General features: G+C 52.9%; 1 protein-coding gene across 1 annotated transcript in view; it reads left to right on the top strand.

The window, feature by feature from the left end:
- LOC149432861 (cytoplasmic dynein 1 heavy chain 1-like) overlaps window positions 1-15,742 on the top strand; it is an 83,976-nt gene that overhangs the window by 24,134 nt on the left and 44,100 nt on the right. Inside the window, 7 exon segments of the mRNA XM_089664861.1 lie at window positions 199-360; window positions 447-661; window positions 740-944; window positions 2,397-2,570; window positions 6,480-6,599; window positions 9,309-9,429; window positions 12,218-12,413. Of these exon segments, the coding sequence (XP_089520987.1) occupies window positions 199-360; window positions 447-661; window positions 740-944; window positions 2,397-2,570; window positions 6,480-6,599; window positions 9,309-9,429; window positions 12,218-12,413 (1,193 nt within the window).

The following is a 15,742-nucleotide window of genomic DNA, read 5'->3' as shown; positions in this document are numbered from 1 at the left end:
ATCGTGGCGTATGTTACGTGGCGCTGGACATCGTGGCGTATGTTACGTGGGCGCTGGACATCGTGGCGTAATGTTACGTGGCGCTGGACATCGTGGCGTATGTTACGTGGCGCTGGACATCGTGGCGTATGTTACGTGGCGCTGGACATCGTGGCGTATGTTACGTGGCGCTGGAGATTGTGCTGTATTTTTATACAGGTGCACAGGAAGTACACAGGTGAGGACTTTGACGAAGATCTGAGAACTGTACTGAGGAGGTCTGGCTGCAAGAATGAGAAGATCGCCTTCATCATGGACGAGTCCAATGTTCTAGACTCTGGATTCCTTGAAAGAATGAACACTTTACTGGCCAATGGAGAGGTAAGTTCCTCCGGCTCTGGCTGTTGGTACCGTGTTTGTGGTTCCAGGTCCCACTCTCACGTTGTCCTCTCTGCCCTCTTATGTAGGTTCCTGGATTGTTTGAGGGTGACGAATATTCCACACTCATGACACAATGCAAGGAAGGAGCTCAGAAAGAAGGTCTCATGCTGGACTCCCATGAGGAGCTCTACAAATGGTTCACCAGCCAGGTCATCCGGAATCTACATGTGGTCTTCACCATGAATCCGTCCTCAGAAGGGCTGAAGGACCGAGCCGCCACCTCTCCAGCTCTGTTCAACAGGTCTGTGACGTCCTACACACTGCTAGAATATTGGACGTGGAAACTTCAAATACTCATTATTTATGTTCTCTATTTAAGATGTGTGCTGAACTGGTTTGGTGATTGGTCAACAGAAGCCCTCTATCAAGTGGGCAAAGAGTTCACCAGCAAGATGGACCTCGAGAAGCCGAACTACATTGTTCCAGATTACATGCCTGTGGTCTATGACAAGCTGCCCCAGCCTCCGTCCCATAGGGAGGCCATTGTCAATGGCTGTGTGTTTGTACACCAAACTCTTCACCAGGTACAACCTCCTTTTTTTTTTTTTCCCTTCCCTTCTGTTTGCTTCCTTCCCTTCCCTTCCTTCTTTTCCTGCGGGGCATGACTTGGACACTCTCCTGCATACACATGCACTGATAGAGAGAAAGAGATCTTCTCAGACATATTCCATATGTAGGCACAGCAGAGGGTTGGGCTGTATTGCTTCAATGCACCGCAGACTAGAGTAGTCACTGAGCTGGTTAGAGTGTGGCAGGGCTGCATAAATCGCAGGGCTGGATGGACAAATACACATGGGTGTATGGGATGTATGGTGGACTTAATGGATCTGCGGGTGATCTATGGGATGTGCGGGGGAATGTATGGGGGTGTGTGCGGCAGAATGTATGGGGGTGTGTGCGGGGAAATGTATGGGGGGGTATTTGGGGGAATGTATGGGATGTACGGGGGGTGAAATGTATGCGGGGGTGTACGGTATGGGATGTATGCAGGGTGTATGGGGGTTGTACAGGATGTACGGAAGGGGGGGGGGGGGTATATGTGGGGAATGTACGGGGGGGGGTGTTGGATGTACGGGGGGGGGGGGTTTGGGATATATACAGGGATGTGTATGCGGGGGTGTATGGTATGGGATTTGTGGGGGGGTGTATGAGATATATACGGGGAATGTACATGGGGGGGTGTATGGGATGTATGGGGGGGGGGGTGTATGGGATGTATGGAGGGGGGTGTATGGGATATATACGGGGAATGTACATGGGGGGGTGTATGGGATGTATGGGGGGGGTGTATGGGATGTATGGGGGGGGGGGGTGTATGGGATGTATACGGGGAATGTACATGGGGGGTGTATGGGATGTATGGGGGGAATGTACATGGGGGGTGTATGGGGGGGGGTGTATGGGATATATGTGGGGGTGTTTAGGCACGCAGATATACTGACAGGAAGAGTCCATGTACTAACACAGAGCTGAGGAGTTCATTGAGAACTTGAAGTTTCCTGTGAAGTCTGTTGGGACTTGTAGTTCTCATTCACAGTGGCATTGGCGGAGCCCCGTGTGGCCATGCTGGGTTTTTTGGTGTTTTTTTTTTGCTTTTTTTATTTGACAGCTAGTTTGGGGGGGGGGGGGGCTCTCAAAGTGGGGGGTTGGTGTTTTCATGACATGTTACGCCCCCTGGATATGTGTGTACTATGTAACAAGTTATGAGAAGTGGACTTATCCTTCCAGCTTTTTATATAGTGGTGTGCACTGGCTTCTCTCTCAGCTTACACATGTCCTACCAGAAGGACCAATTTTTGCCTTGGCCTGTCCTTGCAGGGGGGTTGGGGGGGTTCAGGAAACCAGGGACTTGGCTCTCATCAGGTTTCTCTGAATTTACATGCCTCACCTTTACAATGCTTTCATAGGCCAACCCAAAGAGTTCACACGAGTTGTTTGGTTCTGACAGAAGTCGTGTTTTTCTTTCTCTCCCCCAGGCCAATGCCCGCCTTGCCAAGAGAGGTGGTAGGACGATGGCCATCACTCCCCGCCATTACTTGGACTTTATAAATCACTACGCCGACCTATTCAATGAGAAGAGGAGTGAGCTGGAGGAGCAGCAGATGCATCTGAACGTCGGTCTGCGGAAGATCAAGGAGACGGTGGATCAGGTTTGTGATCATTAGAAGCTTTCTTTACCGGAATACCCCGACCAGTTGGTCCGGCAGCGATGGTTCCAATATGGAGGCTTGGGTCAGATGTGACGGACGTTGCCGTTACCAGGAAGGATGCGGAGAAGTCCTAAGATGCTTGGATTCCGTACTTCTAGCTGCCAAGTTATCAGCTTTACTTTTCTGGTTTAGAAACCGGTTTTCATTTCCCCGTTCACGGGGAAAGGAGGTCTCCTCCCTACTGTACCACCGCTCGGGGAGGAGACCTCCTTTCCCTGTACTAGACCCCCGCTCGGGGAGGAGACCTCCTTTCCCTGTACTAGACCCCCGCTCGGGGAGGAGACCTCCTTTCCCCGTACTGTACCCCCGCTCGGGGAGGAGACCTCCTTTCCCCGTACTGTACCCCCGCTCGGGGAGGAGACCTCCTTTCCCCGTACTAGACCCCCGCTCAGGGAGGAGACCTCCTTTCCCCGTACTGTACCCCCGCTCGGGGAGGAGACCTCCTTTCCCCGTACTGTACACCCGCTCGGGGAGGAGACCTCCTTTCCCCGTACTGTACCCCCGCTCGGGGAGGAGACCTCCTTTCCCCGTACTGTACCCCCGCTCGGGGAGGAGACCTCCTTTCCCCGTACTGTACCCCCGCTCGGGGAGGAGACCTCCTTTCCCCGTACTGTACCCCCGCTCGGGGAGGAGACCTCCTTTCCCCGTACTGTACCCCCGCTCGGGGAGGAGACCTCCTTTCCCCGTACTGTACCCCCGCTCGGGGAGGAGACCTCCTTTCCCCGTACTGTACCCCCGCTCGGGGAGGAGACCTCCTTTCCCCGTACTGTACCCCCGCTCGGGGAGGAGACCTCCTTTCCCCGTACTGTACCCCCGCTCGGGGAGGAGACCTTCTTTCCCCCTCCTGTACCCCCGCTCGGGGAGGACTCCTCCTCCTTTCCCCCTCCTGTACCCCGCTCGGGGAGGACTCCTCCTCCTTTCCCCCTCCTGTACCCCCGCTCGGGGAGGACACCTCCTCCTTCCCCCTCCTGTACCCCCGCTCGGGGAGGACTCCTCCTCCTTTCCCCCTCCTGTACCCCCGCTCGGGGAGGACTCCTCCTCCTTTCCCCCTCCTGTACCCCCGCTCGGGGAGGACTCCTCCTCCTTTCCCCCTCCTGTACCCCCGCTCGGGGAGGACACCTCCTCCTTTCCCCCTCCTGTACCCCCGCTCGGGGAGGACACCTCCTCCTTTCCCCCTCCTGTACCCCCGCTCGGGGAGGACACCTCCTCCTTTCCCCCTCCTGTACCCCCGCTCGGGGAGGACACCTCCTCCTTTCCCCTCCTGTACCCCCGCTCGGGGAGGACTCCTCCTCCTTTCCCCCTCCTGTACTGCCGCTCGGGGAGGACTCCTCCTCCTTTTTCCCTCCTGTACCGCCGCTCGGGGAGGACACCTCCTCCTTTTCCCTCCTGTACCGCCGCTCGGGGAGGACACCTCCTCCTTTCCCCCTCCTGTACCCCCGCTCGGGGAGGACACCTCCTCCTTTCCCCCTCCTGTACCCCGCTCGGGGAGGACTCCTCCTCCTTTCCCCCTCCTGTACCCCCGCTCGGGGAGGACTCCTCCTCCTTCCCCCTCCTGTACCCCCGCTCGGGGAGGACTCCTCCTCCTTTCCCCCTCCTGTACCCCCGCTCGGGGAGGACTCCTCCTCCTTTCCCCCTCCTGTACCCCCGCTCGGGGAGGACACCTCCTCCTTTCCCCCTCCTGTACCCCCGCCGCTCGGGGAGGACTCCTCCTCCTTTCCCCCTCCTGTACCCCCGCCGCTCGGGGAGGACTCCTCCTCCTTTCCCCCTCCTGTACCCCCGCCGCTCGGGGAGGACTCCTCCTCCTTTCCCCCTCCTGTACCCCCGCCGCTCGGGGAGGACTCCTCCTCCTTTCCCCCTCCTGTACCCCCGCCGCTCGGGGAGGACTCCTCCTCCTTTCCCCCTCCTGTACCCCCGCCGCTCGGGGAGGACTCCTCCTCCTTTCCCCCTCCTGTACCCCCGCCGCTCGGGGAGGACTCCTCCTCCTTTCCCCTTCCTGTACCCCCGCCGCTCGGGGAGGACTCCTCCTCCTTTCCCCCTCCTGTACCCCCGCCGCTCGGGGAGGACTCCTCCTCCTTTCCCCCTCCTGTACCCCCGCCGCTCGGGGAGGACTCCTCCTCCTTTCCCCCTCCTGTACCCCCGCCGCTCGGGGAGGACTCCTCCTCCTTTCCCCCTCCTGTACCCCCGCCGCTCGGGGAGGACTCCTCCTCCTTTCCCCCTCCTGTACCCCCGCTCGGGGAGGACTCCTCCTCCTTTCCCCCTCCTGTACCCCCGCCGCTCGGGGAGGACTCCTCCTCCTTTCCCCCTCCTGTACCCCCGCCGCTCGGGGAGGACTCCTCCTCCTTTCCCCCTCCTGTACCCCCGCCGCTCGGGGAGGACTCCTCCTCCTTTCCCCCTCCTGTACCCCCGCCGCTCGGGGAGGACTCCTCCTCCTTTCCCCCTCCTGTACCCCCGCCGCTCGGGGAGGACTCCTCCTCCTTTCCCCCTCCTGTACCCCCGCCGCTCGGGGAGGACTCCTCCTCCTTTCCCCCTCCTGTACCCCCGCTCGGGGGGGACTCCTCCTCCTTTCCCCCTCCTGTACCCCCGCTCGGGGAGGACACCTCCTCCTTTCCCCCTCCTGTACCCCCGCTCGGGGAGGACTCCTCCTCCTTTCCCCCTCCTGTACCCCCGCTCGGGGAGGACTCCTCCTCCTTTCCCCCTCCTGTACCCCCGCTCGGGGAGGACTCCTCCTCCTTTCCCCCTCCTGTACCCCCGCTCGGGGAGGACACCACCTCCTTTCCCCCTCCTGTACCCCCGCTCGGGGAGGACACCTCCTCCTTTCCCCCTCCTGTACCCCCGCTCGGGGAGGACACCTCCTCCTTTCCCCCTCCTGTACCCCCGCTCGGGGAGGACTCCTCCTCCTTTCCCCCTCCTGTACCCCCGCTCGGGGAGGACTCCTCCTCCTTTCCCCCTCCTGTACCCCCGCTCGGGGAGGACTCCTCCTCCTTTCCCCCTCCTGTACCCCCGCTCGGGGAGGACACCACCTCCTTTCCCCCTCCTGTACCCCCGCTCGGGGAGGAGACCGCGCTGTCACTGTGTCCTATGAAGCCGGTTGCTTTAGATTGGGTTCCTGGACGCTTCTGACAACTCTTAGCTGGTTGTGTTGTTGGGCCTCGCTGTCCAAGTAGTTCTCATTGGCTGCGTACCACGTTGGACCCTCCAAATTCTGCCCTTGGCTGTCAAAGTTCCTCCTGGTTATCTGGTCTCGTTCTTTCACTTCATGTCTGCCTTCCGTTGTGTCTCGGGTCCCCTATGAGGTTGTCACATATTTGCGTGTCTATATTTTACTTCGTGAGGAAGTCGGCCAGAGGCCGTGGTCTTGGTGGAACGTTTAGGGACATATTAGATGTATGAAACAGAACTGAACTTCCAAAAAGAGTTGTGGGAGTTTTTTCTTCTAATTTTTTCCCCACTGCCATCCTGGCCTAGGACTATATGGTGTGCCCGCGCCTTCAGCCTCCTGAGAATTCGGTGTTCCAGGAGGCTGCAGGATCAGCACAGAGCAGCCGGGGCCTGACACACCATGGGCCCTGGCTGCCGAAGCCCTGAAGAGGTAGCCAGCCGGATAAGACCAAGATGGCGGCACAGGGTCCTCTGTGTGGCACTCGGTGGATCGCAGCAGAACGCTGGATTCGCTGTTGAGGTGTGTGCTGTGAAGAGCACTACAGAGAAGTAGGGAGAAACGTGGGGGGGGGATGGGAAAGTGGAGTTAATATTTTTAAATTCTTTGAACACACAGATTGCATATCTGCTATTTTACTGGTTTTCTGACCCCAAATTGTAATGGGAATCCGTTTCCTTTCCTGACTTCAGGTGGAGGAACTGCGTCGTGATCTGCGCATAAAAAGCCAGGAGCTGGAGGTGAAAAATGCAGCTGCCAATGACAAGCTGAAGAAAATGGTGAAGGATCAGCAGGAAGCGGAGAAGAAAAAGGTAATTTTTTGTTTTTTTGTTCTGCTTTGTTTCTGAAGTAATGTACTTGGAGGAAATCATTCATGTGAAGAGCTTTAACAAAACCAGCCGACCCAAATACTCCCGCACTTGGGGATGGACTCAAAGGTTCTGACCACATGGCGGTGGTCCTGGAATGTCCACTCCTTGCTGCCATCAGAGGACCGGGGAAGTCCCAATGTACTGAATAGAAAGAAAACAAACGGAGGGCGCACCGGCCAAGTGCATTACCATAAAAACATTTAATAAAGCGATAAAGTAGGAATTGTACTCACAAACCACAATGTCAAAGGCACACCATGAAAGAACAGCTCTGTCCAAGCCGCACCACGTGACCGTCCACAATGGGAACCCTGGACTTCCAACAGGCTAACGCGTTTCGTGTACTTTCTTCTTCCTCAGAGGACTCAGAACAGCTCTGCACAATCCACACCACGTGTCTGTCCGCAATGGGAGGCCTGGAGGTCCAACAGGCTAACGGGGGAGGGCTCTGAGGAAGAGGAAAGTCCTTGAAACGCGTTAGCCTGTTGGAAGTCCAGGGTTCCCATTGTGGACGGTCACGTGGTGCGGATTGGACAGAGCTGTTCTTTCATGGTGTGCCTTTGACATTATTGTGGTTTGTGAGTCCAGTTCCTACTTTATCGCTTTATTAAATGTTTTTTCGGCAATGCACTTGGCCGGTGCGCCCTCCGTTTGTTTTCTTTGTATGTGTAGAGCTTTATTTGGCTGCACTGATCCTTGGTATCGCAGCTCGTTCTGCACCCCTGAGACCCGGTTTCAGGTAAGCAGTGGGCTGTCACCACTCATCTGGTTCCAGGAAAGTTCCCGACTTTAAAGTCTGGATCCTCCCAGATGTCTGGATTTCAGCTGGCTTTGCTTTTTTTGGCTTGCTCCTGAGACTGAGCCACACACTCCCATCCCCTGCCCAGCCCGGGGCTCCTGTGAGTGCTGGAGGGGCAGAGCAGAGAGATGGTGACAGTCCTCGGCTCTCTGCTCACTGGAGGCGCAAACTGTATGTGGCCTTTTGATTGTTCACTTCTCAGTATTCTAAGCGGAGGACAGATGCAGCCCTGAATGCCGTAGCCGGCTACACCCACCAGCCACTTTATTAGGTACACCTTTGTAGAGCCAAGAAAATCTCCCCCACACCATGACACCACCACCACCAGCCTGAACCTTGGATACAAGGCAGGATGGATCCCCCACACCATGACACCACCACCAGCCTGAACCATTGATACAAGGTAGGATGGATCCACCACACCATGACACCACCACCACCATCCTGAACCATTGATACAAGGCAGGATGGATCCACCACACCATGACACCACCACCACCAGCCTGAACCATTGATACAAGGCAGGATGGATCCCCCACACCATGACACCACCACCAGTCTGAACCATTGATACAAGGTAGGATGGATCCACCACACCATGACACCACCACCACCATCCTGAACCATTGATACAAGGCAGGATGGATCCACCACACCATGACACCACCACCACCAGCCTGAACCATTGATACAAGGCAGGATGGATCCCCCCACACCATGACACCACCAGCCTGAACCATTGATACAAGGCAGGATGGATCCACCACACCATGACACCACCACCACCAGCCTGAACCATTGATACAAGGCAGGATGGATCCACCACACCATGACACCACCACCACCACCAGCCTGAACCATTGATACAAGGCAGGATGGATCCCCCACACCATGACACCACCAGCCTGAACCATTGATACAAGGCAGGATTGATCCCCCACACCATGACACCACCACCAGCCTGAACCATTGATACAAGGCAGGATGGATCCCCCACACCATGACACCACCACCACCAGCCTGAACCATTGATACAAGGCAGGATGGATCCACCACACCATGACACCACCACCAGCCTGAACCATTGATACAAGGCAGGATGGATCCACCACACCATGACACCACCACCAGCCTGAACCATTGATACAAGGTAGGATGGATCCATGCTTTCATGTTTACACCAGATTCTGACCCCACCTTCTGAATGCCACCAGTCTGCCCATTCTCCTCTGACACCAACAAGGCATTTTCCTCCACACAACTGCCGCTCACTGGATATTTTCTCTTTTTCGGACCATTCTCTGTAAACCCTAGAGATGGCTGTGCGGGAAAATCCCAATAGATCAGCAGTTTTTGAAATCCTCAGACCAGCCCGTCTGACACCAACAACCATGTCAAGTTCAAAGTCACTTAAATCCCCTTTCTTCCCCATTCTGATGCTCAGTTCAGAATGTCTTGTGCACATCTGGATGCCTAAATGCACTGAGTTGCTGCCATGTGATTGGCTGATTAGCAATTTGTGTTGCCAAGCCATTGAGCAGGTGGACCTAATAAAGTGGCCGGTGAGTAGTAGTATTTTTTTTTTTTTCTATAAACCCATTCTACTTTTAACATTTTGGCAACTTAGGAGCAGCATTGCCATACTTTCTCTCCCGGTACCCCAACATTCCGACATGCCCATGTGTTCTATATTGGCTGGTAATGTACACATCTGTCGGCTCGTTCTCCTTTTCTCTGACACCACACCTTGTCCTTGAAGAACAGCGATGGAAGGGATGGCGTGTCGGAGCGTCCTCACCGCTACGAACATAACTTGGTGAAATCTGATGATGACTTTTGTGTCCCGGCAGGTCATGAGTCAGGAGATCCAGGAGCAGCTGCATAAGCAGCAAGCGGTTATTGCTGAGAAGCAGAAGAGCGTGAAAGAGGATCTGGACCAAGTGGAGCCGGCCGTCATTGAGGCTCAGAATGGTGAGACCCATAATGATAGAGCTGTCGCTGATCTTCCGTGCCCACCTTCCGTGCCCACCTTCCGTGCCCACCTTCCGTGCCCACCTTCCGTGCCCACCTTGGCATTCGTATAAGTAGTTCAAAATGCCCCGAGGTTGGGAGAATTGGTGATCATGTGACTGCCAGCTAATGATCTGTATCCTGGGCTGAGAGCTGTCAGCAACAGCTCAGTTTTTGTGCTGAGGGCACACAGCCGGGTCTCAGAACTGCAGCCCACTTCACCTATGTCAGGCGATTAAACGTTTTAACCAAAATGATGATTTTTCTTCACTTTATACAACAGCTCTTAGGTTTGTCTTCCTGGTAGAGGAGACAGTTGTGGTCCCGCAGGAAGAGAGGAAATCTCTCAGGGCCACACCCAGCAGGGGCTTTATCGCCATCATCCCTGAACCCATGCTGGGGCAAAGTATAAAGCAGAACCCAGTCAAACTTTTCATTTTCCCATGCAGGGGGGCTCTGCTTGCACTTCCATAGTTTGTCTGGCTGAAAAAAGACAAAAGTTCATTCAGTTCAACCAAAAAATAAAAAGTTATAATCCTACACCCACAGATGATCCAGAGGAAGGCAAAAAACCCAGCAAAGCACGATCCAATCTCCTCCTGCAGGGGAAAACTGCTCATTTTGTCCATGGGCTCAGGGAAAAGGTCTACTTACCACGCCCTGCGCTCCCCTATGTCCAGCAGTGGACTGTTCCTGCCGTCTGGAGCCGATCCATGGGCGTGATGACGTCAGGAGCAGCCCACAAGATCGCTAGCGTGCGGGGGAGGCAGGCGCGGCATGGACTAGCCTTGCATCTGAAGGATCGGCAGCGTAGGCAAGTATATCTTTGCTTTGCGAACCCCTAGACAAAAGCGAGCAATTTTAACCCATGCAGTGCGGACGCAAGCCCAACCCCCCCCGCTGAATGGGAATACATTTTTATTTTTACCTTTAAATCAACACTTGATCTTTTAACCCCTTCCAGTCCGGACACTTTCCCCTCCGTCCAGGCCAATGTTCAGCTTTCAACGCGATTGCGCTTTCAATGACAATTGCGCGGTCATGCAACAGTACCCATATAAAAAAAAATTTGGACAGATAAAACTTTATTTTGGTGGTGTTTATTCACCACTGGAATTTGTGTTTTCTTTTTTTTTTTTTTTGCTATATAAATGAAAGACCAAAAATTTTGAAAAGTGTTTTTCTTATAAAATTTTGCCATAAATCTTTCTTCATAAATCTTCTCCAAAATGTATTCCGCTATATTTTTGGTAATTAAAAAAAAAAAAAAAAAAAAAACCCAAATTAGTTTACAAATTATTTTTCAAAAAAAAATTTTACCTTTTTTTTTAAATTTAGATATTTTTTTTACATACTGTCACCCTAGCAGTACAGTAATCAATGGCGACACTGTACTAGTTTTTTTTGGGGTTTTTTTTGTACACTGATTGCTTTTCCACTCATAAAGGCTGTAAAAGCAATAATTTCTCCTTCTCTCTGGCTGCATTCCTGCAGCCATTGAGAAATACTGTGAGAGCTGTGATTGGTCACAGCTTGTCACATGGTACAAGGCTGTTGTGAATAGCCCTGTACCGTGTGATCTCTGTGATCATTCACAGATTTCACACGTAGTAAGCAATGATGTCAGGAAGTGACATCTTGTTTACTACTGTTCATGTGATCACTGGCCAATCAGTGATCACATGATCGGGAGCTCACACAAGAGGTCCCCTACAGCGATCGGTGTTCTGCTGTGTGGGCACAGATCGCAGTGCCGTGTGCTCCCAGGGAATGGATGCAGTGGGGCGTTTAGAAACGTCCCCCCGCTTCGGCAGCGCTCCCGTCCTGCAATGGGCCAGACTGGATGAGGTTAGGAGCCATCAGTCGACACTTGGCGACAGCCGCTGCGTTGGGTCCCCACTAATCTGGAACCGATCCCCCTGGTTCCCAATCATGTGATGGCGGTTGTGACTGGTGACCACAGGCAGGCTGGCCGCTTCATTAAAAAATCTGCAGTGCCCCATGTTTTTAGCTCTGTCGTCATGTTACGGTTTCAAAAAATCTGCAATAAATCGAGTATTTAATTCCTGCCGTGGTCATGATATAGTATATGGAAGGAGTTCGGCTTTTACTAGAATTAATTAAATATTAAAAATCAGAATAAATTAAGTGTTAAAATTGTAGTTTTCAATGTTGGAAATAAGTCCTGCAGAGGTATTGCATTAAGAAATACAAGTGGATGCGGCAAAATGTGGCCGGGGCAAAGGTGACTTCTAGACACGGGGGAGGGGGGGGGGGGATTTACTGGAGGCAAATAGTCTGCGGACCGCAAGTGCGCTTGCTTTAGATTGGAGGGGGAAAAAAAAATAAAATTTTGCTTGCATGCGATTGGATGATAGAAATTAGTGGAGCTTTCCTTCATTTCTGAGTTTCCCATCATGCAATGCTCTGACTATTTGCCTTTAGTAAATAAACCTCGGGGGGGGGGGGGGGGGGGGGGTAAAAAGTACTTTTGGTTTTAAGTGTTTTTTTAAAAAACTACAGAAGATTTTGTTTGAAATGTAAGTGTAGATTTTATTTCTGGGCGATTTGTACGCCCCGTCAGCCCTCGTTAGATATTCCTGTGATTTTCCATAATGAATGTTCTAATCAAATTTCCTCATTTTTTTTCTTTCCATGTTTTTGTTTTTTTTTCCTGTCCTTGTTGATTTTCTGTCTCTCCCGCTGTCTGTCCTCCTCCTTTGATCTGCTGTGATCGCATGGTGATTAGCTGTAAAATCAATCAAGAAGCAGCACCTGGTAGAGGTCCGTTCTATGGCCAACCCTCCAGCAGCAGTGAAGCTGGCATTGGAGTCCATCTGTCTGCTGCTGGGTGAGAGTACAACGGACTGGAAACAGATTCGTTCCATCATAATGAGGGAAAACTTCATCCCGACTATTGTAAACTTTTCTGCTGAGGAGATCAGGTGAATAGATAAGATTTGTGTACAAACTGCTGCTGGGGGGAGGGAAAGGAATTGGTTGTAAAGGAAGTTATTGGACGGCCGGGGCGCACTTCAACATTCGGCTGGGAGAGGCGCCCCTGTGGTGTCGCTGCCCCTGTGGTGTCGCTGCCCCTGTGGTGTCGCTGCCCCTGTGGTGTCGCTGCCCCTGTGGTGTCGCTGCCCCTGTGGTGTCGCTGCCCCTGTGTAAAATGATTGGCTGTGTCCGGATCTTTCAAGGCTCCACCTAATACAGCGGTTTGGTTCCTCTGACGTTTTTATAGGCCACAGCGGACCCATTCAATCAGGTTTCAGCTTGTAGAAGAATAGATTGTATAGCCGGCTTTGTGTTAATGGGCGTTCTGACCAAAAGGGACAGCCTGGATTTGAGTGGAAAGCGCAGTATATACAGTGCAGGAAATGTGTATTTGCCCCACTGCTGATGGTGAATGTTCGCCCCTCACACAGAAACGATCGGTCTAACAATGGAATGTTCGCCCCTCACACAGAAACGATCGGTCCAACAATGGAATGTTCGCCCCTCACACAGAAACGATCGGTCCAACATGGAATGTTCGCCCCTCACACAGAAACGATCGGTCCAACAATGGAATGTTCGCCCCTCACACAGAAACGATCGTCCAACAATGGAATGTTCGCCCCTCACACAGAAACGATCGGTCCAACAATGGAATGTTCGCCCCTCACACAGAAACGATCGGTCCAACAATGGAATGTTCGCCCCTCACACAGAAACGATCGGTCTAACAATGGAATGTTCGCCCCTCACACAGAAACGATCGGTCCAACAATGGAATGTTCGGTGTAACACTGAGAGACAGAATACAACAACAAATTCAGCAGAAATGCATCTAACAAATGATGACGGATCTGCATGTTCATGAGGGAAAGAAGGATTGGATCCGCTTCACAAAACATGACTTAGTACTTGGTGGCCAATCCCTTGTTGGCCATCACAGAGGTCAGACGTTTCCTGGAGTTGGCCCCCAGGTTCGCACACATCTCAGGAGGGATTTTGGCCCACTCCTCTTGGCAGATCCTCTCCAAGTCATTAAGGTTTGGTGGCTGATGTTGGCAACTCGAACTTTCAGCTCCTCCACAGATTTTCCATCGGATGAAGGTGTGAGACTGGCTAGGCCACTCCAGGACCTTAATGTGCTTCTTCTTGAGCCGCTCCTTTGTTGCCTTGGCCGTGTGTTTTGGGTCATTGTCATGCTGGAACACCCATCCACCACCCATTTTCAATGCCCTGGCTGAGGGAAGAAGGTTCTCACCCAAGATTTGAGGGTACATTGCCCCGTCCATCGTCCCTTTGATGCGGTGCAGTTGTCCTGTCCCTTAGCAGAAAAACACCCCAAAGCAGAATGTTTCCACCACCATGTTTCACAGTTGGGATGGTGTTCTTGGGGTCATAGGCAGCATTCCTCCTCCTCCAAACACGGCGAGTTGAGTTGATGCCAAAGAGCTGGATTTTGGTCTCCTCTGACCACAACACTTCCCACCAGTCCTCCTCGGCATCATTCAGATGTTCAGTGGCAGACTTCAGACGGGCTGGACATGGGCTTTCTTGAGCAGAGGGACCTTGCGGCACTGCAGGATTTCAGTCCTTGTCGGCGTAGTGTGTTACCAATTGTTTTCTTGGTGACTGTGGTCCCAGCTGCCTGGAGATCATTGATAAGATCCTCACGTGTAGTTCTGGGATGATTCCTCACTGTTCTCATGATCATTGACACTCCACGAGGTTGAGATCTTGCATGGTGCACCAGACCTAGGGAGACTGACACTTGTTTTGTGTTTCTTCCATTTGTGAATGATTGCACCAACTGTTGTCACCTTCTCACCAAGCTGCTTGGCCATAGTTTGGTAGCCCAGTCCAGCCTTGTGTAGGTCTACCATCTTGTCCCTGACATCCTTGGACAGCTCTTTGGTCTTTGCCATGGTGGAGAGTTTGGAATCTGATGGTTTGATGGCTCCTGTGGACAGGTGTCTGTTATACAGGTAACACAATGAGATTAGCAGCACTCCCTTTAAGAGACTGCTTCTAATTTCAGCTTGTTACCTGTATGAGAGACACCTGGGAGCCAGAAATCCTGCTGAATGATAGGGGATCAAATCCTTCTTTCCCTCATGAACATGCAGATCCGTCATCATTTGTTAGACGCATTTCTGCTGAATTTGTTGTTGTATTCTGTCTCTCAGTGTTACACCGAACATTCCATTGTTAGACCGATCATTTCTGTGTGAGGGGCGAACATTCCATTGTTAGACCGATCATTTCTGTGTGAGGGGCGAACATTCCATTGTTAGACCGATCGTTTCTGTGTGAGGGGCGAACATTCCATTGTTAGACCGATCGTTTCTGTGAGGGGCGAACATTCCATTGTTAGACCGATCGTTCTGTGTGAGGGGCGAACATTCCATTGTTAGACCGATTGTTTCTGTGTGAGGGGCGAACATTCAGCATCGGGGGGGGGGGGGGGGGATTGGGAGCAAATACGCATTTCCTGCACTGTATATGCTCTCCTGCATACTGAAGCCTGTGTGAACAAGGCCGGGTCCCCTTCCTTTAGATCCACAGCGGCAATTCCCAGGAAGACCTCTCTTGTTGGACTGCTGTAAAATCCAGCTGAGCACACCTCCCAAAACTAAAATGTCAGCCAACCCCCCGCCCCCCTGTTTCCTGGAACTGAAATTTCTTTGCTGGATCCCCAGTGGCAGTTTGGTTACTAACCCTGCATGTATGTTAACACTGTTTTTACCACCCCCCCCCCCTTCCTAGCGGTGAGCTCTATAAAAAGACAACACCTTGTTGAAGTAAAAGCAATGGCCAACCCTCCCGCTGCAGTAAAACTGGCCCTAGAGTCCATCTGTCTCCTCCTGGGCGAGGAGACGAATGATTGGAGGAAAATCAGGACTGTTGTTCTCAGGGACAATTTCATCACCCAGATTATCAACCTGAACCCAGAAGATCTAAGGTATTGTCGTCTTCTGTCCTCGGCTGTCGTCTTCTGTCCTCGGCTGTCGTCCTCCTGTCCTCGGCTGTCGTCTTCTGTCCTCGGCTGTCGTCTTCTGTCCTCGGCTGTCGGCTTCTGTCCTCGGCTGTCGTCTTCTGTCCTCGGCTGTCGTCTTCTGTCCTCGGCTGTCGTCTTCTGTCCTCGGCTGTCGTCTTCTGTCCTCGGCTGTCGTCTTCTGTCCTCGGCTGTCGTCTTCTGTCCTCGGCTGTCGTCTTCTGTCCTCGGCTGTCGTCTTCTGTCCTCGGCTGTCGTCTCCTGTCCTCGGCTGTCGTCTCCTGT

This window comes from Staurois parvus, unplaced genomic scaffold (assembly GCF_062004578.1).
Source record: "Staurois parvus isolate SC_StPar_1 unplaced genomic scaffold, SC_StPar_1.0 ptg002075l, whole genome shotgun sequence".
Taxonomy (NCBI): domain Eukaryota; kingdom Metazoa; phylum Chordata; class Amphibia; order Anura; family Ranidae; genus Staurois; species Staurois parvus.
Note: the sequence above shows the minus strand (reverse complement) of the source record. Positions and strands in the feature narration are given on the sequence as shown.